The sequence below is a fragment of the Clinocottus analis genome, unplaced genomic scaffold, assembly GCF_023055335.1.
Source record: "Clinocottus analis isolate CAN_PGR_092001 unplaced genomic scaffold, fCliAna1.0.p SCAF_4, whole genome shotgun sequence".
In the NCBI taxonomy this organism is placed as follows: Eukaryota; Metazoa; Chordata; class Actinopteri; order Perciformes; family Cottidae; genus Clinocottus; species Clinocottus analis.
In genome coordinates this window covers 21,430,519-21,457,747 of record NW_027176153.1, presented here as the reverse complement: position 1 = coordinate 21,457,747, position 27,229 = coordinate 21,430,519, and the positions used below count along the sequence as shown (strand labels likewise).

Sequence of the window (27,229 nt, the reverse complement as noted above, 5' to 3'; positions counted from 1 at the left end):
GAGAATAGTGTTGGCTGTTTAAAAAAGTAGGTCGATAGGAACTGAGAGCGACGGTTGTTTCCATGCTTTCGTCTGTGTTCTTTGTTGTTAAAGCGAGGACTGTGGGTTTTTTTTTTTTTTTTTTTTCAGAGCCTACCATTTAGTGAAGAGCGTTTTACGCACAGGTGGGAGATACCCGCTCAGCGTGCTGTAGGACAGCCCCCCTCTCTGCTCCTCAGCGGATGATGTGAGGAAGTGACATTTTTCCCCGCTGCGGTTCGGGACAGCACTGCTCCGCTGCAAACAGGTGTGCTGCCGTCCGGGTCACTTTTAGCTGGGGGGAGAAACAACAGAGAGGCAAGCATCCCAAAAACCCGCGGAACCGAGACCTGCTTCACACGGGACAGCCGGGGGACCTGAGGAGAATCCACCCGGTCAAGTCTTTATTAGCCTGGGCTGTTTGAACGGGTTCAGACAGAGAGAGAGAGAGAGAGAGAGAGAGAGGGAGGGAGAGAGTGGGAGAGCGAGAGCGAGCGAGCGAGCGAGCGAGAGAGAGAGAGAGCGATGGCAACGAGAAAGGCGTGCGTGGATGCGCCCAAAAGGAGCCGGAGTCCGGTCGTGTTGGAGGCGGAGATGTTCAGTGAATTTCAGGACTGGTGTCTCCGGACTTATGGAGACTCCGGTAAAACAAAGACCGTCACCCGGCGAAAATATAACAAAATCATGCAGACACTGTTGCAGAACGAGGAGTCGGACGGCGTGTACATCGACAACAGCCACATCAACGCCAAATTCAAATTTTGGGTGAAGTCTAAAGGATTTCAGGTCGGGACCAACGTGTTGGGAGAGCACAACAAGAAGGGCGCTCCGGGGAAACCCGTCCTATATGTCCCGGTCAAGACAACGGTAAAGTGTGTGTGTATGTGTGTGTCTATGTGTGTGCACGTGTGTTGCGTGTGGCAGAGAGACCGTGCGTCTACACGCGCACAGATGTCCCATTGCCGCCTATAAGTTGTCCTTATTTCAGGCTGCAACACATGCAACCTGTCACGGGAAATGAAAAAGGACAACTTATAATCTTTTGTCGTCCCGGCTCGCCCTCGCCTCCCTCGATGAAGCTTCACTTTGTCCACATCCCAACCAGAGCAGCCCTACTCTCATCCCTTGCTGCCATAGCAACGCCGGTTGCCTTCTGGCAATTGCAATTGTGAAAGGTATCGGCTATCATGCATAGCCATCTCGTAGCCAGTGAGGTTGAAGTCCTGTCAGCTGCACGCTCTCGGGTGCAAAAGCGCGAGATAATTGACTATTGACAACATTTAGTTAGAACCGTGCTGTTCAGGTCTCGTGCAGCCCCGATGTGGCGATGCTGCGCGAGGCGCGCGGGCACGCGCGCGCACGTGCGTGGATGCAACGGCATGTCCGTGGGTCGGGTATCCTATGTCAGGGTACTCCGGTGCGTGATGGACTGCACGGGGCACTAACGTCGACTATAAGATCATGTGTGATTCACCTTTCCGCTGCGCGCTCAGCAGGTTTGATTGTAAGCGATTCATCAAATGAGACGCGCGCGCGCGCACGCGCACTGTCCCGTCTTAAACCGAGCAGACCGGACTGTGTCGCGTGCGTCGCCAAGATTAGTTAGAGAGAACAAAGATGGGGGTGCTGCTCTATACTCAAATATCTGGCTTTCCCCCCCCTCATGGACACGTCAGTGCGCGGCAGACAGCCCGAGCCGCTCAGTGTTTTCACCCCACTTCTCATTGTCCTGGGCGGGATGCGGATGGCAGGCACTCGTTGCTCTGGCAACACCTGTGTAGTCCAGGATAGTCTGCCTCTGCCGCATTTTTTTTTATTGTACGTTAAGACGTTAAGCCCCCCCCCCCACCCCCCATCCATAAGCCCATTTAAGACTGCATTTGCAAAAAGAAACATTTTTTTTAAAATGAATTTGACGGAGTGTGTTAGCTGTGCGTAATTGGTGACCACGTGAGGGGCTGTGGCGGAAACAAAAGGGTCTGATTGGGACTGATAGCGACATACGCCCACAGTTGGTGCTGCTCAGACTTCTTCTCCGTGTCTCTGGATGACGGGGTGAGATATTTATGCATTACTGAGGCTGCAGGTGTGTTCAGGGTTAACGCACACATTCTTCTTTTGGATAAACATGAACATGGTGAACTGTCAGCAGTGCCCCAGTAGCTCTCTTTGTGCATGTGCACACACACACAACACACACACACACACACACACACACACACACACACACACACACACACACACACACACACACACACACACACACACACCATATCTCTGTGTGGTGTTTTGGCCTGCTGTGCCAGAAAGGAGAGAACCACCATTTTAAAAAAAGCGTCTTTAGGGAATAATCTTCTCTCCACCCGCCTCGCTGGGACAAAAGTCTCTGTGGACCTCACAGAGCTGAAACACATTTTCTGGTAACAAATTGTTGGCCCCAATTACAGACGGAATACTTGGATTTTTGGTTTGAATTGCACTGATCCCTCCACAGGTGTTATACCTGTGTGAATGTACAATTCAGCTTAAGGCCAACTGCCTTTACAAAACCCCTCTAATCTCCACTCAATATTATGTTTCCCTCTGGGCAAGAGGGCAGGTGTGATCTGTCTCCGCAGGTGCAGATGGGGCCTGAAATGTGTTGTTGATTAGCTTCTGTCTGTGCCGCTTGTCCTTTCTGGTCTATATACATTATTCTACGTCCTTGTGTCCAATATATATATTCTAGCATCCTCCAGGTGAGCCTGTTTTCTCCGCTAGTGAGGCTCGTGCAATAATAAATAACTCTCCGAGGCCTGTTCAAACCATTTGGGGGGGGGCTGAGAAAGTGGTACAGAAAAAGTGTAGCAGAGTCTTTATTGGAGTGCACACACTTCACTAATATCATAAGGAAGGGGAAATCATCCCCCCCCCTGACTCAGCTCCACTTGAGAAATTCAAACAACAAACAAAACATCAGCCAACACAGGCTTCTTCTAACGATGAGTCAGAGGCCACAAATCCACCTATTCAAACGCGTTTGACTGTATTGGAAAGCAGAGTTTTTCATTCACTGTTCGTGGGCTTTATAAATAGGCCGTCCTGGGCCAGTGGAAAAGTGACACACGAGCAGACGCACACACACGCACACACACACACACACACACGCACACACAATGGTCACTGGCTCCTCGTACGGCTGCAGGGCCGGGGGCGTGTCTCTGGAGCTCCAGCATTGGTAGCCCTGCTGCAGCTGCTCCCAGGGTGTGCCAAGTTTCTGTATGGGGGCAGGCATGGGGCTAAATGACAGGAGGCTGGGTGGGGGTAGGGATGACGGAGGCTGATGTGCAGACAGAGAAGGTCTCTTCTTCCGATTGCACACACAAGGCTGCTTCAGTGTGTGACGGGACAGAGAGGCCGGGCACAGTGGCGCACACGCTCAGATGTGAGATGCCTCCTTTTCTGAAGCGGCACACAGAATCGTGTCCCTTTTTTTTTTTCCTGTGTGTCTCCTCTGTTCATCTCTCTGTCCTCCCTCAGCTCTCGTGATGTCAGCGCTCGGAGAATCCGGCAGCCCTCGGTGTGGAGACGCAACCTCGTTTAGCTCCCATTATGTCTTGATTAGAGGAACGCTGCAGAGGAGGAGGGGAACGGGACCAGAAACAGGCTCAGAGACGCAGCACACTCCCTGAGCGCGCGCGCACACACACACACACACACACACAGACACACACTTTCTTCAGACGGGGTGGGGGGCTAGAGTCAGAGTGCAGCCACTTTTTAAAAGACACGCTTAAACGCCCCATGCGTTTCCTTTTCGGCTGACATGAGCATTGTACTGACAATTTTGAAGTACTGCGAGCTGTTGCTTTTTTGTTGCCATGCCAACTGAAATCTGTAAATATCTTTCTTCGTCTCACAACTAGTTTGGTGGACACACACACGCGCACACACACACACACACACACACACACACGCACACACGTAACTGTTCAGAAACACTTCACACGATGTTGAAAAGTTAGAGTTGAGTCGTGTCTTGTGGAGAAGCTGCAAAAATATGGAGACGTTCAACATCAGCTTGTGTCATTCTTTATATTTTAACTTGTACATTTGGTCCAAAACGTTAATTTATATCACGAATCAGACTCAAAAGGAACTGTGTCCCAAAGCTAAAACGTTTAACAGTTGCTCAGAAAATGAATTGGCAACGAGGACTGCAACCAACAATTTATTATCCAGTTGTCAATTATGTTCTCATGTTAATCCATAACATGTCAGAGTGCAGAGACAAACGTCCATCACAGCTTGTCAAGGCTCAAGGTAATGCTTCAAGTCCAAAGATATGCAGCATCATATTACAGAAGACACAATATAACATAAATATTGATACCTCAAGTAGCCAAAAGTAAAGGAATTTGACAATTTTTATGAAAAAATGACTCAAAAGAATTATTTGTTTATGAAAATGGTTGCAGATTATTTTCTATCAATCAATTAAATCATAATAATAAGCATTCAGACATTTCTTCAAGCAAAAGTACAAAACATTTTGTGCTCAAGTCTCTTTAACGTTTGCTGCTTTTCTTTGTTGTATGATAGTTACGTGAATATCTTTGGGTGTGATCATACAACATAAAGGATCTAAAAGATGCCACCTCAATCTGGAAGGTTATATTGGGCATTATTCAGTATAATCTAATATTTTGTACATTGATTAATTGAGAAAATGATCAGCATTAAAGTGACAGCAAGGGATTTAATGAAACAGGGTTGAGGTTTTCTAAAAAATAAAAAAAAGGATTTAACAATTTACAAAGACAGAGTTTGTCTCGGGACGTCCTCTCGTCAAATCACAAACTGCTATTCCTAATCTGCGTCTCGAGAAGAAAAAAAAAGCTCCTAAATGTTTGTACTTCTCCGCCAGACGGGGAGAGGAACATCATCATTATTATCTGATTAATTAGTCCACGTTTCCCCTGAGAGGCCCTCTTTTGTGGAAGGGCCACAGAGTCAAAAGAATACTGGCCCTATTATTAAAAGAGCATTTGCATTTTTGCTATTTTTTTTTTTGCATAGAGAATCTCCACAGCTTTTGTTCCTCATTTTGTGCGTCGTCCGTCTCTGGCAGCGCTTATTAGGGGGGGGGGGCAACACATTCAAACGGCTCACCACCCCAAACAGGAACCACCGAGTTGCTCCATCCACAGCTGGATTCAGCAGGATGGACCTGCGTGAGGCGGCGAGTCGCTTCTTTGTTCGCCAAAAACGACACTTGTTTTTTTTTTTATTTTTCTACAGTCCGCGCTGTGTTACCGGGACTTACTGTACACGGGCGATGGAAACTGTACCGCGCAGTGGTAGTTTGAGTGTGCGCTGGTACAAAGAGGGGGTCGCTGATCGCATGCTCCGTGTTTCCTCCCTTCAGCACCCTCTCTGTTGCCATGGAGAGACCGTTCTTTGCTTTCCCATAGGAGGAGAAATTAACACCATTTTTAACTGGCCCGGGGGCCTCCCCCCCCTGTGCGGGAGATAGTCTGAGTTCTGCTCCACACACACACACACACACACACACACACACACACACACACACACACACACACACACACACACACACACACACGCACACACGCACACGCACTTTAAGACGGCAATAATCTTCCTACCACACCGCTACTGTCATTTTTAATGCCTTTGCCAGGCCAACATTTAACGAAGTGGGACAGTGTGATAATAGCCTTAAAATGGACTCTGTGATGATGTGCGCGCGAGTCACTTGCGTCCCATTTTGAGTCAGCGATCGGGAAAACGTCAACAGTGCTAGAGTCTGCCGGCGCTGGTGGGACTGTGTGTGTGTGTGTGTGTGTGTGTGTGTGTGTGTGTGTGTGTGTGTGTGTGTGTGTGTGTGTGTGTGTGTGTGTGTGTGTCTCCGGCTCGCTGGGATATGTCACACACTCAAATAATGTTCATTATGGAGACAGCAGCCGGGGAGAGGAACACGCACACGCACACACACACATACACACGCGCACTAGAGGTAGAGCACGTAATGTGGATTTAATGACAGGGCTTCATGAATTTAGGAAAAGAGAGGATGATGATGATGAAGATGTGGAAAAATAAAATAAATAGAAAGCGACGGGGTTTTATCAAATATTTGAGGCACTTTAAAGGTAATAGTTTCTTTTATCTTAGTTTTCCTGTCATCTGAATCTTTATCTTGCACCTGGAGCCACACACACACACAGACACACACACGCACACACATGCAGACACGCACGTGCACCAACACACACAGCAGAAACAGGATTGTAGCATTTACATGTCCATTAGCAGCTACAGGGGAGATGGGGCTGTAAAAGATGACCTGTTGTCACATCGGCAGTGAGATAATCTGAGTCATAAGTGGTGTTGACACAGCCATCTTTACTCCCTACTTGCCAGGTACACACACACATACACACCCTCACATGCACACGCACACATGGACAGTACCTGCCTGCATCACTCCTGCTGATGCAACTTAATCTACTTATTGTGCAGCGACCCGACAAAATAAAACACCCTCCTCATGTTTTGCTTGACTTTCAAAGTTAAAGCTTGAATTTGTGATATTTTTGCACTCACTCACTCACCCGTGAGTTAAATTTCTCGTGTGGTGCATCTCTTCTATCTTTGCTCGGCCCGTCTTTGTGACCCAGCTGCTTCCCATGAACCAACTCCCCTCCTCCTCCTCCTCTTCCTCCTCCTCCTCCATCACCTCCTCCTCCTGACCTGCCTGTGTGCAGGACTGCTCCTCTCTCCCCTCTCTGCTACAGTGTGTGTGTGCGTATGTGTGTGTGTGTGTGTGTGTGTTTGTGACTGCCAGCGGGGGTGGGGGCAGCAGACTCAACCCCTCCAGTCTCCTAGCAACAGAGCGGTTTGGTGCGGGACGGGGAGAGAGCGAGCCGGGGATGGGGGCTGGTTGTACAGCGGCTGGGGAGAGCAAAGTCCTCCGGGATTAGAAAGACAGAGAGAAGGAAGGAAGAAGAAGAAGAAGAAGAAGAAGAAGAAGGAGGTCGAGGAGTTTCGCGGTGTTGTTGGCGATTATAGGGATGCTGACACGTCTCCTTTGCTCCAGGAAAACGCTGCTCGCTGCTGATGAGACCGAATATCTACGGCGCCGTTCAACAGCTGTTCTCCTCTGAGATGTTTCGAGCTCCGAGCTCTCGCCCGGTAGACATGTGCTGCACTTAAACACACAGCGCGCTCACGAATGCACACACACACTCTCAAAGCGTGTTGTGTGTTTTTTGAGGTGAATGTTTAACTCCCTGTTGACCTGTGTTTGGAAACTTAAGAGCTTTATCCAAGCAGAGGAGTCCGAGAAGGCCTTCAGGTTTATAGCTGGACGTATTCACTCAAGTTCTCTCACTGTTTTTGATGATATGACAATAGTTTGAGTTGTGTTTTTTTTCAAGCAAAGAAATGTGTCTCAAATGTGTCTTTTCTCTGTTTTGCATCACTTCAAGCTGAATATTTGTTGTCTTTGACACTCTGCCGGAATAAAAAGACATTTGAAGATGGCTTTGGGAAATGGTGAAGGGCACTATATCGACCGAACAATTCTCACGAAGAATGAAAATAATAGTTACAGCCTGACACAGAGCAGACTTCAGCAGCATCGACTGAGCTAACTAGATGAGGCGTAACACCGGCGGGTTGCAATATAATGCACGTGTGCGTCTTTAGGGTTGCGTTTCCGGTTGAGCACCTTCCCAGCAGAGTATCCGGTGTGTGTGTGTGTGTGTGTGTATGGTGGATATTTTGTTGGGGTAGAATTCAGTGGAGGATGCAGCAGCGGTGTGGGTACCACTGCACACCCCACAGTTGTATGAGATTATCTAAATCCAGCGTGAATGGACCTGACACCATTGTCCCGAGAAGCAGCAGCAGCAGCAGCAGTGGTGGTGGTGGTGGTGGTGGTGATGGTGGTGGTGGTGGTGGTGTTGGTGATGTCACCGGGGGAATGATGATGATACCTCCAAGTGCGATAGATTACAGCTGTGATGATGAGGTGGAGGGTTTGCTATTATTTCATTTATTATCATTACATTTAGCCCCTGCTGACAGGGAGAGAGAGAGGGAGAGAGAGAGAGAGAGAGAGAGAGAGAGAGAGAGAGAGAGAGAGAGAGAGAGAGAGAAATAGAGAGAGGGAGAGAGAGAGAGAGAGAGAGAGAGAGAGAGAGAGAGAGAGGGCCGGATTAAAACAAACCCGCTCTGTGAGCTGGTTTTAGTTGCCATGGCAACGATCATTACCTCGCACTTGGGAGAGCCGGAGCAAGAAGAAGAGGAGGAGGAGGAGGAGGAGGAGGGGAAGAGAGAAAGAGAGAGAAAGAGAGACAGGACAGGACGGAGAGGTACGGGATGAAGACACAGAGGAGAGACAGGAGGGAGGACACAGTTGTGGGAAAACAGGGGAAAATGAAATGTCATGGAGGAGAGGGGAAGAGAGGAGAGGAGGAGAAGAGGGGAGAGGAGAGGAGAGGAGAGAGGAGAGGAGAGGAGAGGAGAGAGGAGAGCGGGAGAGGAGAGGAGAGGATAGGAGAAGAGAGGACAGGAGAGAAGAGGAGAGGAGAGGAGAAGAGAGGAGAGAAGAGGAGAGGAGAGGATAGGAGAAGAGAGGAGAACGGGAGAGGAGAGGCGACGGAAGTGTGATTCCTCGAGGGAGGGGGACAACTTTCTGAACTCCGGACCGTCCTCTCGCTCAAACAAGAAGAGATCTCTCTCCACCTGGAGCCCATCTCCAGTTAATGTCAGCGCTTTGTCTCATATCTGCGTGGAAGAGGTGCACGCCTAAAGAAAACTAATCAACACGTTGAAAAGTCTGCAACCAATGTTGGTTCAAGACCTCCTCTTTACCTGTTTGAGTGTTTTTCTTCTGTGTTTGAGTCGTCGTAGGAACCCTTAAATTAATTCCAATACTTGTGTTTATTTGTTCGGCAAAGTTTTGGGAAAAAAATTGTATATTGCAAAAAAACATCACTTTTAAAAGATATTTTGGAACATCCAGCATGATATGAGCCGGATTCCCCAAAAAGGCCTCCTGGAGTGATCAATAAGACACCTTTTTCGAAAGATTAGGACCTAAAGAATCAGAATCTGCAACAACAATCACAATAAAACAAAGCCTTGGCCTGTTAGGAAGGAATTTCAGTAAAAAAAAACTGTGTCGTTCGGTTCAAAAATGGAAAAATTACGTATTTTATGCCAAAAGATTGTCTAAATGGGGCATGCTGGGACTTAAAATGGGCGCGGGAGGATTTTTGTGCACGTTCTCTAAAAGGTTAAATGCCCCAAACCTTTATTTTTTTCATCCTTCATTTTATGCTTGCTGGGACACTTTAAAAATACCAGCAGGTGCATAACATTAAGATAAGATCTGGTGGAAAATGCAAAGTGTTTGTAAGGAGAGAGAGAGAGAGAGAGAGAGAGAGAGAGAGAGAGAGAGAGAGAGAGAGAGAGAGAGAGAGAGAGAGAGGAGAAGAAGAAAGCCCCATGTGGTGCCGCGCGGATGGAGGCCGTTGTCCTGGCGATCCCACTTCTATGGCGTGTCACATGACCCTTTGCCCGGCACACCTGCCCGAGAGAAATCAGTGGCAGTTTCTATGGCGACAGGGTCAGCGGTATGGGAGGCGGGATGGCTGCCGGGAGGTTGCGGTATAGGAGGGACTGTTAGTCTTGTACAGTGTCGGCGGTGTGTTATTTTTAAACATCGCGGAGACGAGGTGATGGCTGCCGACCCGGCCAGGCCGAGACTCCTCCGCCCGGAGAGAGACAGAATGACACGGTGAAGGTTGTTCCTGCGCTGGTTAGGACACCTCGTGCAGATCTGTAACCACCTGACCCATGACTCATGCGACTCAAAGATCCTGCACACACACACACACACACACGGCTGCAGGAAGCTCCATCTGTAAGCGATAGTACACGCAATGTACAGACGATACACACGCACACGCACACACACACTGAAACTGAACTCCAGTCTCTCTGTCTGTGTTTTTGAAGTGCTCGGATGGGAATTCGGCCCAAGACAACTCCTCCCTGAAGCGCGTGGCCGTGGTGGAAGACTTCTTCGACATCATCTATGCCATGCATGTGGAGATGGGCGCCGACCCGGGAAGAGCGCCCAAACATGCGGGCCAAAAGAAGACCTACAAAGCGGTGGGTGAATCCAGACGGGTGGACCTGCTGGGTGCAGCGAACCCTGCGGGCCAGTCAAGCAAAAAGAAAGATTATCTGCACACTGACGTTTGCAAATATTTTTTACAATACTTTTTTGTTGGTGTTTGTCTAAAAAAAACATCAATGTGAAGAATAAACTGCTTCAGTTTAACCCACAAACACACAGGTGTACGTATAGTGGTGCTTTGAGCTAACTGCTAATGCTAATGTTAGCGTGATAACATGCTCACAGTGACAAAGTACCTGTGGATATATATCTACCTGTGTGGGGGACTATGAATATTTGTACAAAATGTCATGACAATCCATTTATAGAGTCGTATTTCAGTCAGGGCCAAGCCAGATAGTCAGGTTTTTTGTTACTTTCTCTGTAAATAAAACATTTTTTGGGAAGTGTTTACATCACAGCTCTTTTTCCTTTGTTTGAAAAGTGTCCCACAGTTGGAGTTAGTTTAAAAAAAAAGCCAATTGGATTATTGTCTTTCCTATCGTTCTTTCACGAGGGTGTAGGCCTCATGTTATGTTAAATTTAGACCTCCAATATGTTATTTTTTTTTAGCCTGAAAAGACAATAGGCTATATGTCTCAGCTCAGGCAACATAATGTAATACATCGAGAGTTACCAAGGGAACAAGTAACTACCGATACCAGAATAACAAAGTACTAACGGGGCCTTAGAGTTTTACGGCGCCACATGATGGACGCCTCGAGAACAAAGGCAGTCAGAAATATGAGTTTATGTTGCAAACGGAGGTACAGTTTCGGGTCGGCTGCACGGTGTCCTGACACCGAACGATGGGGCTTTGTATGCAGTTCTTGGTGCAGAGTTGTGGGGGGTTAGCAGGACCCCCCTCCTCCCCCCCTACACCCTTCTCCTCCACCCCCATCACCCCTCAGGAATCGGAAAAAAAATAACCATAGAGCCTCTTCCTCCTGCCCTGTAGAGAGGTCCTGTCACGTCTCATAGAGTGTACCCTTTTGAGGAGGCAGCATCACTGGGGCAGGGCATAATATGGAACTGTCACTGTGGCCTTCTGGGAGGTGCACACTCCTCTGGGTGGCCTTTCCCTCTCAGCTGCCTCAAGGGGCCAGGAGGGTAGGGGTGGGGCCATGAGGGTGGGGTGGGCGAAGGGAACGGCGAAGCTGTGGCGGTGATGGTGGTGGTGGTGGGCCGGTGGGGGTGGGCACCCCTGCTGCCTCTCCATGGTCACGTGAAGGTCGCATTTTTTTACAGGGAAACGCCAGAGGGGGTGTGAGGAGGGGAGGGTGGCATAGCAGTGGAGACAAACAGAGAGGAAGAGGCTGAGCGCGAGAAAGAGGTGTAGATATGAGTCGACTGCACCTGGGAGAGCGGCGAGAGAAAGATGACTAACTGTGATTGTTTTGTCGATGGTCAAAGCAGAAATACACACAGCTGGAATTAGGCCACTCGAAGGCACGAGACGATGCCTAAAGGGAGGATTCCTCCTCATGTCACATCCAGATGACACATTATCACTGACCCCAAACTTTCACACATGCACAGTATAAAAAAAACACACACACAAAATAAAACCCCTGCACACACAGTTTGCGTTCACAGCCCGGGCCAAAGCTGCTGCCATTTTTTTTGTGATGCTATAACCCAGCCCTCCTCTGCTCACTCCCTCCCCCCCCCCCGGCACAGATAGCAGAGACCTACGCCTTCCTGCCCAGAGAAGCGGTGACTCGGTTCCTAATGAGCTGTGGAGAGTGTCAGAAGAGGATGCACATCAACCCGAGCACTGCAGAGTTCAAAGGTAATGGCACACGTCTGACCTGTGGAGGGCTCGCTAATTTACGGAAGACATCATTAACCGATGTGGTATTTTTGAGATCAACCTTTAAGAGCGTAAAGCTCAGATCCCTTTGACATATACTGACATGGGGGAAAATGGTTAATTACAATGCTGCAATGCATGCTGGGATGTTGGAAAAACAATCAATCTTCCTCTTACAGGAGCCAGGCGTTAACGTTGTTGGATTTTGTGAAATAATTTCATCATAAGAGTCATGGAAATGTGTATTTATTCTCATTTATTTATCATCATATAAGACAAGCGGTGAGTTCTCCATTGTCCTGGCAGACACTACATATGAGCCAGTTTGATTTTAGGTATTTATATTGGGATTATTAAAACATAGTGTGTATATCCATCCCTGGCATGCTGTAACAAAGACCCCAGAGGACCACATCTCTGGGATCGTATACACACATTAAAATGATCCCAGAGTCCCTCTAGTGGCCGGTATGGAGACTGCAGTCAGCCCTCAGACACTTTGTTTTGATATCCGAGAGACTGCCGCTTGGATTTCCACCCATTGAGGTATAGTTAGTTATTACAGAGCAGAGCTTTCATACTGTGATGGAGGGGCGGTGGATGTACAGGTGCATGCTGGACCGGTGCTCTAAAAAAAAACTACAGGAAGTTAATTACTGCAGTGCGTCCCGCTGATAGGGCCGACAATCTGCACGGAAAATGACTCAAATTTTGAACCCTATGATGCATTCTGCACATATTTCAGAATCAGACTGACCTACTTTCTCAGGATTTATTTTCTCTGATGCTCGTCACATAATAACATCAACACACCTGTTTTGAAATAATAGAAAAAAAACAACCTCCTTATAACTCCAGAACTTGAGTTTCCTTCAGTATTAAAAAAATCAAATAGTAGTTGTGTGTATATCCATAGATACTGTACTTTTCAAACTGAAACTGGTAAAAGCTATTTTGGCATACATTAGATGCCAATTTAAAGTATGAGGGTGATTTTTGTTTGAATTGGTAAAGTAAGATGTTCGATAAATGCAGTATCGTATAAAAGTACAATGTTTATCTATCAACTGTAGTGGAGTAGAAATATGAAGTACAACAAGGAAACACTCAATGAAAGTACCTTAAAATATGACTTAAACACATGTACTTGAATTAAAGTTGAGTACTTCGTTATCATTGTCCTGGTTCTATGTTTTTTTAGATCATAAATTATTGTTTTAAAATTGAATTAAGGCCTTTTAGTTTGTATATATTTTTTTGTGATTTGCCTGTTTTTTTCTGCTCTCTTTGTCAGAAAATGACCGGCCCACCTCGCTGGTCCCGGACCTCATTGATTACAACATGCCTCTCACTGCCACCTACCTGAAACAAATGAAGCTGCAGTGCATGACGGCCAATGAAAGGGTGAGTTCCTATTTTCTGCGAAAGGTCACTGAAACATGTGTCCTGACGGGATTGATTATAAAATCAATCACTATTAACGTCTCCTTTTCACCACGTTTGTATGTGTATCGACTGCACACATCCTCCGGTTAACGTTCATTTTAAGTCTCATGGAGGTTGTAGTGGGAGAAACACTTAGTGCAGGCGGAAAGAAGACATCCATCCTCTAAACTTTAAAGTCCATATTAAACATTCAGAGCGGTCCTCCTGCTGGGCGGAGAGGGGGGGAGGAGCTCAGTGTGAAACGAGGATTAGTAAATCATCCGCCTGACGTCACGTGTGAGACCACTCCCATGTGTGGCTGTGACAGAAACACTCAGAAACCACTGTCACTAAAGTGCAGAGAGCGCCGCATGACGACGATGATGTAGAAACCTCACTCACGCATAATTAGGATTATCCGGAACAATGACCCAGACTGTGATTTGCGGGTGAGTACAAATTAACAAAATGCTCAAAGTGTTGGGTCGCATCTGTGTGCAGACTGAGACTGAGCGGGGGCCAATAATGTCATCATTAAACCATCACAGAGGGGTTATCACAAGTGTTGCAGGAGCGATTTGTTCTGTATCTCTGCTGTTCAGAGAACCAGCAGGTTGGTGCTGTTGACTGTGTGTGTGTGTGTGTGTGTGTGTGTGTGTGTGTGTGTGTGTGTGTTTGTGTGTTGCTCAACTGTTTGCAAGTTGTTTTGCAGAACTTTTGTGATTGTTACACTACAACGCCGCCTTTCTCTTTGACATATGGTAAAGAATCAAATTAAACATGCCTCAGATTAGTTTTTTTTAATCCTTTTTCAACCAAACATTCTCTGGGTTATATAACTTAGTATGGTTGAGATTAGATACACGCGTAGTTATGAAATGACAACTAAAATAGACTCTGCAACTGGTGAGTGTCAGTCCAACACCAGAAAACTGATGCCAATCGAAATGTCCTCTCATGATTGCTTGTTCTGTCCATACAATATTTCCAATAACCCACAATTATTCATTTGATTGTGGCGTACAAGACAAAGAAAAACAGCAAACATGACTGAATGTTAAGAAACACAAGGAATAGATTATCAAAGGAATATTTTGTGCTGATCAACGTCTAGTAAGTTTATTCTGTGAGTACATTATTTGTCAACTCTTTCTCAGAGAAAACCCTTTTAGAAGTAAATCCCCAGACTTTATGAATTACATACTTTCCCACAGCGTAGACATTAATGACGCTTGAAGCGGTGTAATTAAAGACTCCCTCTCGTGACTCTCTCTCTCCCTTTAATGCCACATTGCTCACTTGGTACCTAATGGAGTTGTCACTGAGCGTGTTGCTCCTCCTCAGAACCTTTACAGAGGAGCAGATGCATAAGAGTCGAACGCTATTTGTGTGCTCGAGTGGCAGCAACGAGACGCAGAGATGATACTTCCGCTCTGCTCCATCACACGGTCGTAGTTTTGCTCCTCTTCCTGCCAGCCGAGAGAGGAGAAGTCACTCGTTGGTGTTAGCACGACGTAAACCTGCTGCTTGTTGCTCTGAAACCTGCTCACGGCTGTTCGCGGGTATATCACGTCTGTAGTTTGAAGCCAAAGCTCCGAAATAGCTTTGGAATAGTTTGTGGGATTATTCAGCTGTCCTTTGCTAATCCTCACCCTCATGGTTTACTCATATTTGTGTTACACTACAACAAGCATCCTTAGGGTCTCCACGTAACGGAGTTAAAAATAGCAGCGCTCCAAGAAGCATAACAGGGAGCCTCCTGCTTTTTTTCTCTTTCTAAGCCAGACTTTGGCACGTTCTGCTGAGATTCAAATCAAGAACACGCCGTGAATGTACTGTACATTGGACGCGTTATTGGTCGTGTTTGTTCCTCCTGAAGCTGTTTTCGATGCAGCGACGGGGGTAAAGATTCCCAGTGTGAATGTAAAGCTCAGCTGAAGCTAATCGGCCCTGTGACATAGCTCAGTGGACGCATAAAGAGGGAACGTCATGCCGAAACACAGGAATGTATCCAATTGATTTGTGCTGCAAAATGCATGTTTTTCCCCCCTGAAAGAAGACTGGGGAGTTTGTCCTCCATCAACAAGGGATTTCCTTGTGACTTGTCGGGACAACAGGATACATTATACCAGTAGTAAATCACCAGTGTTGCTTTAGAATGAACTAAAAGTGTCAACCGAAGATGCAAAAAGACACAATGCAAGTTTCTTCTTCTTCTTCTCTCCCTCTCTTGTTCTCGACGGGACAAACGGGACAAACTTAACAATCTTCCTCCCCGTCCCCGTCCCGTCTCACAGTCTCTGCCTTTCCACCCCTCAGGATGACAGTTCGGTGAGCAGCGAGGACATGAACGGCGTGGAGCCGACCTGGGTCGCAGCCGAGCCGCCGCCGGTGCCTGAGCCCAGTCCACCAAACGGAGAGAGAGTCAGCAACCCGACAGCCCCCATTAAAGAAGAGGATGGTAAAACATCGCTATCACGATTGGACATCTTGTGTGTGGCGGTTCCTGGGTTACATCTGTTTTTTTGCTCCTTTATTTTTAGTTGTAGTTACATCTGTAATCTGAAGGTTTATTCGCTGCATGAGAAGGGTGCAGATTGAGGATACACAGGAAACAGCTTGCCTTGTTCTTAGTGGACTAATCCACATAAATCCACTCTTGCAGGGGGGTGGGACACTGTCCCGCATCCCCAATCCATTGGGCACACCTCTCCTGTCAGGGTACAGGGTTTAGAGAAGTAGGACAAAGGCCAATATTAACCTCCACAGATTAAGCACCACCATGAAATGGAGAATGACTGTCCCTGTGAAAGGTGTGCATGTGATGCGTGCAGCAAATCCTCACAATAAAATCAGCGCATGCCATAATGTGGGTTAAAAAGCTGTAATTTGCACACACCAGGAAGTGAAGGCTCCCTTCCCCCCATCAGTCCCTCCTCATCCTCATCTCTTTCTCTCTGAACTCAGAAGATTCCCCCTCTTCTCCCCTAACTTTTATTTATCTTGACAGTTGACCCCAATACCCACTTTCCTTAACAGTTTGAGAAAACACAACATGAGGCATGGAGTCCCGTCCCCCTGTCGTCACACACCCACTCTGTTGTTATCCGAGACAGGAATAGTGCCTATTGTAGTAAACAAAACTCACACGGATGCGAAAAAAAGAAAAAGAAGGGATGACAAACATTTCGCACGGCTCATCTTCCGCATCTTCTGCCGCTTCCCTTCTCTTCTACCAGATGACGTCTCCTCGGAGAGCGGCAGCGCCATCGGGCTGCCGGCCCTGACCTCCCCCGAGGCGCCGGCCGTGGGTGGGAACCCCCCAGATGGCGGTGGCGGTGGCGGTGGCGGCGGCGGCGGCGGTGGGGCCCCTTACGGGGAGGTGACAGAGAACGGGCTGAGCGCCCCCCTGGACTTCAGCACCACCTCGCCCTCGTCCACCTCCGAGGATCAGCAGCCGGTCAATCTGAGCGACAGACTGCTGCCGGCGGGGGGCTCGTCGCCAAACCCTTACCCAGCGGACCCCAACAGGAAGTACCCCATCAAATCAGAGTACGCCAACAAGGTGAGAGGAAACAGAAACGTTATCTGCTCTCACGGGGAGACGACTTGAGAGCGCAGCCCTGGGGTCTGCGTAATCTGAAATAATCTGAAATAATGAGTGTTTTTTCTGGTGCGTTTCTGTGTGTTTTTGCAGTCCCCTCCGTACAGCTCAGGGAGCTACGACTCTGTGAAAACTGAGCTGAGCATGAGCGCCGAGGACTTGACCTCCGGGCGGGCGCAGATAATCGACGACGACGACGACGATCACGACGACCACGACGACAGCGACAAGATCAATGACGCCGAGGGCATGGACCCCGAGAGACTCAAGGCCTTCAATGTAGGTAACCTGTGGAGACGGCGGATGTCAGCCAAGCCTTCGCTGTGGTATTGTTATTATAAGTGTATTGTACTTAGAAACATAAAGGAGTTCTCATATCCTGACTCAACGCGAGCACATGCTCATTGCTGCCTGTTTATTCTGTGAAAAGCACCATCTGTGCATTTCTAAATCTAATGGAAACGCGTGCAGGAAAGCAACCATGAGTGAATAAGCAACCACGGGAAATATTGTCCTGAATATGAGCAATGATTCAATTTCCACCGCTCTCGTTTTCATCACCTCCCCCTCCCTCTTTATCCTCTCCTCTTCCACTCTACCTCTGATGCTCCCCCCATCCCCTGCCTTCCCTTTCCTCTCTTTTGTTTTCGACTCTCACACCCCTCTCTCTCTCTCTCTCTCTCTCCGCCCGGCCTCCCCCCCACCCCACTCCATTTTTCTGCTCTATATCCCCTCTCACCCCTCCCCCCCTCTCTCTCTCTCCCTCTGTCTCTGTCAGATGTTTGTGCGTCTGTTCGTGGATGAGAATCTGGACCGCATGGTGCCCATCTCCAAACAGCCCAAGGAGAAGATCCAAGCCATCATCGAGTCCTGTAGCCGCCAGTTCCCGGAGTTTCAGGAGCGCTCCCGCAAGCGCATCCGCACCTACCTCAAATCATGCCGCCGTATGAAAAAGGGTGGTTTTGAGGTAAAAAAAAATCAAAATAAAAGTGCCTTCGGCTAAAAATGTCGGGTGTTAATCCGACATGCGATCATGGATCCCCAATAAATACAAGGTTTCTCATGTCATCATGTGCTGACCCCCTTCTGGCAGATACGACCAACGCCTCCTCACCTCACCTCTGCCATGGCCGAAAACATCCTCGCTGCCGCCTGCGAGAACGAAACCCGAAACGCCGCAAAGAGGATGCGGCTCGATGTCTACCAAGCGGTAAATGTCTTGGCAGTCGGTGTTTTGTGAATTTGCCCAGCAGGGATTTTTTTTTTGGGAGGGGGGGGGGGTATGTGCTCGCTCTGCTATGCATCATTAACGCCAAAACTGCACGACACAAACTACAACCCAAAACCCTGAAAACCTTTTCCTTTCTCCTCGTAGGATGAACCGGCGTCTGTTGACAAGAGCAGCTCGAGGGACCCGGCCTCCGTGGCCCCGTCAGGGTTCACCATCTCCAGCGCAGCTTTCGCCCAAGACCAGCTCTACACCAACGGAGGCCTCAACTACAACCTGCGGGGATACGGGACGGTGGGCAGCAACCAGCAGAGCTCTGGTGCCGCACACACCAACGGTGAGGAGGCAGGAAGAGGAATTATTAATGCTGTGTGTTTAGAGGGACAGGATATTCAGCTCGTTGTCCTTTCCTTTTTTAAATAAAAGGGTCGGTTCATGCAATTTTACAACAATGTAAACATATTTTCTAGTTTAAACCTTTTGGAAACCGTGCTGGAAAATCCTACCGCGCCAATTTTAAGTCCCAGCATGCCCCATTCAGACAATCTTTTGGCACAAACTATGTAATATTTTTCCATTTTTAAACCGAACGACACAGTTTTTTTTATTAAACCTCCTCTGTAACAGACCGAGGCTTTGTTTTATTGTGATTTTTGTTGCAGATTCTGATTTTTTTAGGTCCGAATCTTAAAAAAAAGGTGTCTCCTTGACCGCTCGAGGAGGCATTTTTGGGGAATCTGGCTCATATCATGCTGGATGTTCATAGTTATTATCAAAATATCTTTTAAAAGTGATATTTTTGCAGAAATACATTTGTTTTCCGAAGACTTTGCTGAACAAATTCATACAATAAACACAAGTATTGGAATTAATTTGGGGTTCCTACAACTACTCAAACACAAGGGAAAAACACTCAAACACAAGGGAAAAGAGGTCTGGAGACAACATCGGTTCCACAGTTTTCAGAGTGTTAAGTCTCCACCTCAGAGATCCCGCTGTGATATGTTTGCTGCCTTCGAGCTCGCGGCTACGACGCAGGAAGTCACGATACGCTCGCAGTGTTTCAGTGCGGAGAACGCCGCTGCTAGGCAACGGCAACATTGACGCCAAAAAACCCCCACAGAGGCTCACCATTTAACAAGCTCGTGAGAGAGTAATGTTATGCAGGGAGAACAAAGGCCTCATGACAGGATGAGGCCGTTGCAATATCCACATTTTCCTCAGACAAATATAATTCTGAATAAAACTCTACACGACTAAAATAAGAATATATCAATTACCATCCACTGGAAAAAAAAAACCCTGTACCCTGAGAGCACGATGAATAAAATGACCCCCGGATTTTTCCTTTGGCGCCACCATCAGGTCAAATTCTTTGATTTTTCAAATACTTTGGTAGAAAACACAATGCTCCTTTCAGGGTATTTAGTCTTAACATAGTTTGATACCTATTATCGGATAAGCCTTAGTCCTCAAGGCTTCCTGTTCTGCTCACGTCCCCAACACAGCGTCATACAGGAAGTGCGGAAGGAGACGAACGTTTCAAGTCCCAGCATGCCCCATTCAGACAAAGTTTTGGCATGAAATAAGTCCTTTTTCAATTTTTTAACCGAACGACACTGTTTTTTTGACTGAACCTCCTTCGTAACACCCCAAGACTTTGTTTTATTGTGATTTTTGTTGCAGATTCTGATTCTTTAGGTCCTAATCTTTCCAAGAAGGTGTCTTATTGACCGCTCCAGGAGGCATTTTTAGGGAATCTGGCTCATATCATGCTGGATGTTCGTAGTTATGATCAAAATATCTAATAAAAGTGGGTTTTTTTGCACATATACATTTTTTTCCCAAGACTTTGCCGAACAAATACATACAATAGACACAAGTATTGGAATCAATTTGGGTTGACGACTCGGGAAAAAGAGGTCTAGAGAGAATATTGGTTCCACAGTTTTCATGTCTTAAGTCCCCCCCCTTCCTGCTGTATCTCTTATATTGCATATATTTAACCATCACCATGTCTGTCTGCAGGTCCCACAGATCTGAGTATGAAGTCAGTCGGCCCGAACTCCACCTCCGCCAGCTCCAACAGTCACGGCCAGGGCGGTGGCGGCGGCGGCGCCTCGGCTCAGCTCAGCCACCCGGAGGTCACGGCGGTGAGGCAGCTCATCGCAGGGTACCGGGAGTCCGCCGCCTTCCTGCTCCGCTCGGCGGACGAGCTGGAAAACCTGATCCTGCAGCAGAACTGAGCCCGAGGCCAAACCTCCTTGACGGCCCGTCCACCTCTGTCCGCCCTCAGTCACACATCTCCGGAGGGGGCAGACGTTCACACAAAAGACACAAATGTACACGAGTGATACTGCAGTGGGTCCCGTAGGTACGGTACCTTTACTTATTCCCACGTGTTTATGTGTTTGGAAGGGGAGGGGGGCCAGAACATATCACGGGGGCTGACAAATGTTTATTTATGCATTTGGTTCACATTGACCTTAGTGCCCTGTTATCTGTAGCCATTCATCCCCATTCAGTTCATTTGAATCCTTCAACCTCCATTCGTCTCAGGAAGCGATGATCTATGTGGAAGCGTTGGTGCACAGAGGAGAACCAGAACCTTAAACTAGCTGTGACCATGACGCCACATCGGCTCGTTCAATGCAGATGTTTGGACAAATGAATAGTTGAATGGCAGCGATTTAGTCTCATCACCTTGTTTCTATTTTTTACACAAAAACCTAGAATATGCTGTACGGCGGCGTGAGCCGATCGGGTCGTCTGAATCGAGTCATTTCATAAACGATAGTTCTCTCCAAAATTCACTTCTGTCACGTGGAAAGTTTGGAGTATTGCTTTTCTGAAAGTCTGCAGATGAATCGCTGCTAATTCCACTGACCTCAACTGCGACTGACGCTAAAAAAAAGCAAACAAACAGGACAGTGTTTGATAGTTTTCACCTGAAAAAGTTCGACCAACAGATCCGTCGAAGCTATACCTCGGTCCCGCTCTGGTGGAGCGGTTTCCAGTATCTTAAGATATGTGGTTACTAAGAGTGAAAAGACTCATTACCCAACGTGACTTTATTTTAAGTTATTTTGTGATGAATGTTTCTATCACAGGCAACTTCTCATTACTTATAAAAAAAAAAAAACGAAAGAAGGCTTTTACAAAGCCTGGGTATGCAAATTGAGGTCACAGACACCTGTCAGGGAAAAAAAAGGAGATTAATATATGGTTTAGACTCTTGGTTTGTAACCAGTGCTACTGGAAAAAAAGAGGAAAACGGTGCAATATTGAAGATAATCAGTAATGGTTTGCTTACTGAAATGACTCTCAGACTTGCAAAAGCGTTTTTGAAGGCAAAAAGACGGAGTCCTTAACCACGATCTCCTCTCGCTGTAACTGTCAAGTTGTTAAAAAAAAAACAGAGAAAAAAAAAGAAACGATATCCCATGCAGCATTGTAGCCAATTTCAATGTTGTTTATTGTGAATATCTTTATCGCAAACCTCATAACTGAGGCACTTTCATGTATTGGGATCAGTCAGCCGTAGTGGTGAACAGAAATGGGACCTGGCCGATAAAATGAGACTTAATGTTGCACGTCTTCTTTTCCTTTTATTTTGTTTTTTATACTTTAAAGTGATTTTTTGGGGTCTTTTCGTGAAGGAATTGTCCTGTGAGTAATTTGTAAGTTAAAAAGGAGCATATTGAGCTCACATGCATCGGTGTAACCTTAACATCCACGTGGCTTTATGCTGGATGTAGTGTGAGTGTGTGTGTGTGTGTGTGTGTGTGAGAGTGTGTGTGTGTGTGGGCTGTATCATTCCCTCTGACCTCAGCTGTGTCAAACCCTCTCGCTCATCTCCATCATAGATATCACGTCTGAAAACACACTGTCTGAAAAGAAGCAAGAGACAATCTTTGAAAAAGGTGTAATCGCATCACAGTTTACTCTCCCAGCTTTCTGCAAGTGTGTGCGTGTGTGTGTGTGTGTGTGTGTGTGCGTGTGTGTGTGTGTGTGTGTTGCTGGTCTGAGGGCACACACGAGTACTCAAAGCAGATCTAGAGCACAGTCTCACAACAGACACTTTTAATGGTGAGTCACTCGGCACAAAAACATGTCGTCTTAAGCGTGTGTGTGTGTGTTTTTTATTCCCCTTTTTTTTTGTTGGTGTAAGTGTTGGTATTGACCGTATGTTTATGGTTTTCTGTTTGTGTATAAGTGGAGTGACCCAGTTTGTACCACATCAATCTGTGAAGATTTAATTCAGTAGGCTGAAACATTCCAAACACGGACGTTGACTCTTCAAGCAGCCGCAAAGTGGCTCGCACCTTAGTGATGAGTCAAAGTTCAGAGAGATATATTTCTGTATTTATCACAAATCGTATCAAATTTATCAGTTATTTATCATGAATCAGTCTATTTCTCACCACCACTGGTGGGATTTACGCGCTAAATGATCATTTCACATTGTTATTCCCTCGTCACGATTGGGATGCATTACATTTTAAATTATTTTTGACTATTGCAAGTTTGGAAGCACTTTATAGCTCAGGATTAAGGTAACAGTGATTTGAGTGTGTCTTTACCTCATTTGGATTATCAGCTTCAGTTCAAACATATATTAGGAAATGATTATGACAAAGGACAGAAGCGGCGCTCATTGTGCTTTATGAAAAAATAAAAGCATATACGGCTCCTTTTGGAAAACCTCATCGGATCTCAGTTTAAACTCAGAGGGGTGTTTGATAAAGGAGACTCAGAAAAGTCCCGTTTATTGTGAAAAGTCTCAAATTAGTCTGTCAACTGGAACCAGGATGCTGAATCTGGTTTATTTCATGATGAGGAGTGGCTTGTGGAGATGAACCTGCAGCTGCAGCTCAACCTCGACGTCACACAACTTTACAGTGAGTTTTGGCACTTTGTTTAGGTGTCCGGCCTGCAACTCATTGGTTTTTAGCCGCCCCAAAAAGCCCTCGTACACTATACCTGCTCAACACAAAACAGCAGAGAGACACAGGCGGAGACGAGCCGGTGAACATAGTCGAGCAATCAGCAGCTGAAGAGACAGATATTTCCCTCCAGTAGATGGTGGAGACCAAAAAAAAAGAGCTTAAACAGAATATTGGAGATCTGGACTGAAACAGGAAGGACTGGAAACAGGAAATGATAATATTGCATCACATGCTTAATGTTTAAATAAGCAACTGTTTGATGACAAACTCAACTTTAAAAAGTGATGACATGTCAATGTTGTGTTCTTCAAAAACACATCTGTATTTGCAGTGTTAAGTTATCAGTTTAATTATGTTTATTGGTTTGTATACAAGTGACACAATACCTTTTTTTAATTTGGTTGCAGTGCATTTAAAAGCACATACATTGACTTTAATCCAGTGAAGGATGACTCATCATAAAACACAGTTTTTAGCCTGGAAGCTAACCTGCAAACCCAAACTGGGGTCTTCCATGGCCGCTCAAGACCGACTTAAACCTCAGCGCCTGCTTCATGAAACACCCCTCTGGGCTCAAACTGACAGTAATCATAGATGTACGTGGGACCTGAGTCCTCACACATGTCTTCCTCGTCTCCTCCAACCTGCTCGTTCATCACTGCAGCCGCAGCAGATCCTCACACGTCAAACTCAGTGATGTCATCGCCGTTTCATCCTCACACGACCAAACATTAGCTTGCAGATCTGTAAACTGTCTTAAGTCGACGCTGAGCAACATTCGTGCTGAAGTTACTGTGATCAACGGCAACCGCGTGTTGTCATGTTGTCGTTTTGTTTTTTCTAATAATGCCCGATGGATTTTCTCTTTGTATTGACTGGACAATGTAATCTATTGGTGTTAAAATGCCCTGGTAGCTTGTGGATTGCTTAAGTGGTCAGATAAATGTACTGTATAGCTGTACAAAGAGTGATACAAGATGTTTTAAACCTTCTTTTCTGTGGGTACAGCACTGTTAAAAAAAAAAAATCAAAGTGGTTTTAGCCTTTGCTTGTTTTAACTTATCATTTGGTGGTGGTCTGTATTACTTCTATTGTTATTTATATTATTTCAATTGTTGCCTCTCCTGCACCGATAAGAGACTGTAGCTCCGTGCAGGAGGTCGTACTGTAAACCCGTGTGAAGCTTTGTATTCCCCCTCCTCTGGTTTTTGGACTCAGTGAAAGTGTGATGTTTACATGTACAGTTTTTCAGAATACATTTGTGTTTTTATTCAAGCTCTATTTTCTTTTTTTCCTCACCTGTACCCTCGAGTCTGTGTACATTTGCCCAGATATTTTTTTTCTCCTTTTTTTTTTTCCGTCGTTTCATTGCATCAAAGTGCGGGACGTGACCTCTTTGACTTCGCGGTCCACGCGGTCACGAAGCCGCTGCATCGATGTTGCGGTGGCTTTCAGCATTTTACTAAAAAAAAAGAAAAAAAAGAAGGTAAATCTTAAGTAAAAGGGAGCGTCACAACTTCTCAAAGTGGACCAGCAAAGACTTATTAAGGATCAACTTCAATCAGCTGTTTTAGAATACTATTGTGGCCTAAATGGAGATCGGTGGGGTGGAGGTACATTATACTACATTAAGTGCTCAGAACCTTTTAATATCCCGGCCGTATATTGTCAGGGAAAACTCCTTGTCCTTAACCCGACTGGTACCCTGAAAGGTACACTTTGACCTGTTGTAATATCTCCTCGGTAACATAAAAGCCATTCCCCTCTCCTGGCCTTTTTAAGGGGGAACCCATAAACCTCAGGAAATACTGAATCTCCAAGTTTAGTTTTTATCCAGTGATTTCTTCTGAAATGAGATTTAAATCTCAAAACGAAAAACCATTAACATTTATACGAGATGTCTATTGTTTTGTACATTCATCATTGTGATTTAAAAGTGGAACTTTTTCCAGTACCTGTGACCTAATAGTTTGATTTTTTTTGTTTTGTTTGGAGTGTTTATAGGTATGGATATTTATTATTATATGTGGAACAAAAAGACAAAAGAAAAGGTTGAACCTGTTTCATTTGTATGTTTCATGCAAAAACTGTCCAGGTGAGATTATCTCTGCCTCTTACATATCACTGATGAGGGACCTGTGTTTGTTTGGAAATAGCGCTTTTTCAGTGTTGCATCAACGCTATGAAAAAAAGAAAACTAAAAAAAAGTAAAAAACACACACACACACCAGTGGTTTACCAACAGCAGAGCTCCAAGGCGCTCCTCTTCTCCTGAGATGTCAGTAATTGAATAAAACAGTGCGATGAGCCATCAAACTGAGACCTCACTTGTTTTCTTTTCTTCATGATATTTGTGTCGGAGCCAAAATGAGGTCTCTTTTTTAAACTCAGTGTTTTTTTTTAGGGATTATGTATTTCTGTCCACAAGAGGGCAGCAGAACGCAGAGGGAGGAAGTCAACGGCTCACATCAGACGAACGAGTCTTGTTTTTGCAGTTTGAGAGTCCATTTTTTTTGCAAATACCAAGCAGGCTTCCAGCGAGGAGAGGCCTTCTTCAGGTCACTTCAATTTGATTTGTTGCAGTAATTGTAACATCTGGAAGTTTCTCCACAGGATGACAGAGCTCAGCCGGTGCTCAGGGCAGCCGGGCAGCTCGAGGAAGAGTCCTCCTTCCAGACTTCTTCCATTTCAGAGTTATGGAGAGCACTCTGCTCTGTGGAGCCTTCAAGCAGCATATTTACTTTTGTAGCTGCAGGCTATTCCTTCCTTCCACAGCTTAGTTTGTATTATTTTATTATTTTTGCTCTAATGTGCGTTGTCAGCTGTGAGATCTCACATAGAGACAGATGTGAGCCTTCACTCATCAAGTCCAATCAGTTGAATTTAGCACTGGTGGACTCACGTCCCAAAAGATGATCAAAAGAAATGGAAGACACTTGAGCTAAATGTCTGAATGCGATATTTTGACAGGCCTTTTTCTTTTTGATAACTTTGCAAACATCTATACAATACTGTTTTACTTTGTCATCATTGGCATTGAGAGAAGATTGATTAGCAAAAACATGTATTCATTGATTTTAGTGTATGAATCTGAGTACTTTATGAATGCATTGTATCATAAAAATACATACAATATGAAAATATAATGAAAAGGAGACATGTACATACATGGATTGACAAAGTAAACATTATTATATGTACATTACTGCTCATAGTGTTTATATAATTGTCTTCACATCGTTTACATAATGTTAGCATACTGTTGTTTAACAGGCATGATGTTTAACATGTTCATCATTCGAGTTTAGCTTGTTAGCATGCTGCTAATCTGCACTAAACAACACAAAAAGAGGTCAGTCTGATATGACGGTAAGTTATATTACAGGTTTTGGGTCATAAATCAAACCATTTTCATCTCATGATGGTGCTGGAGGAAGAATTTATGGATCACTGAAGATGTTATAATTCATTCTGAGGTGAACATGAAAACACAGAGTAAAATGTTATGGCTCGGGTCGTGCATGTCTGGGAAGATTTACAGCTGGTTGCATAAACATACTTTCTGTGCAAAGGAACACGTTGTTCCAGCACACCAAAGTTAAGTTTCACTCAGTGAAAACACAACAACAGTGACCTCATTTTTATCTTATTTAGATAAATCAAAAGTTTTAGAGACAGTTACAATGTAGGCTTGAAACATATTTTGAGAATATTGATTTGTATTCGGTATACTGTAAAAAATATGCAAAAGGTATAAAGATTAAAATGCAGAAAAAAATTCACAAAATGTCCCCTGTGAGTTTGATATTATTAGACGTGATATTATTGGATCATTACCGGCTCCAGCTGTCAAATAAATGCTGTGGAGTAAATGTAATATTTCACTCTCAAGAGTCAAAATGAAAATACCTTAAAGTAAATTAGAATTCATATGGTAACTTTTTGATTCTTCAACAGTATTTACTCTAGTTTTTTTGTTTTGCTGAAGTGCCTAATATGG

General features: G+C 45.6%; 1 protein-coding gene across 2 annotated transcripts; it reads left to right on the top strand.

Annotated features, from left to right (window-relative positions):
• The first annotated feature begins 265 nt into the window (after nt 1–265).
• On the top strand, nt 266–25,532 carry nol4la (nucleolar protein 4-like a). Of its 2 annotated transcripts, none has more exons than XM_068597276.1 (11): nt 266–885; nt 10,048–10,203; nt 11,891–12,002; nt 13,318–13,427; nt 15,768–15,909; nt 16,688–17,013; nt 17,146–17,331; nt 17,831–18,019; nt 18,146–18,262; nt 18,428–18,617; nt 20,309–25,532. In XM_068597276.1, the coding sequence occupies exons 1-11, from the start codon at nt 544–546 to the stop codon at nt 20,524–20,526; spliced, it is 2,088 nt and encodes a 695-aa protein (XP_068453377.1). In that variant the 5' UTR covers nt 266–543; the 3' UTR covers nt 20,527–25,532. The 2 variants fall into 2 exon arrangements, with proteins under 2 accessions (XP_068453377.1, XP_068453378.1); XM_068597277.1 differs by lacking the exon at nt 266–885 and adding an exon at nt 9,622–9,952.
• The last annotated feature ends 1,697 nt before the right edge of the window (nt 25,533–27,229 follow it).

Excerpts from the sequence above, each read along its gene's own strand:
- nol4la (XM_068597276.1), top strand. The coding sequence starts at position 544 with ATGGCAACGAGAAAGGCGTGCGTGGATGCGCCCAAAAGGAGCCGGAGT. Across the intron at positions 15,910-16,687 it reads CCCCATTAAAGAAGAGGATG|ATGACGTCTCCTCGGAGAGC; the intron begins GTAAAACATCGC and ends CTCTTCTACCAG. Across the intron at positions 18,020-18,145 it reads TGAAAAAGGGTGGTTTTGAG|ATACGACCAACGCCTCCTCA; the intron begins GTAAAAAAAAAT and ends CCCTTCTGGCAG.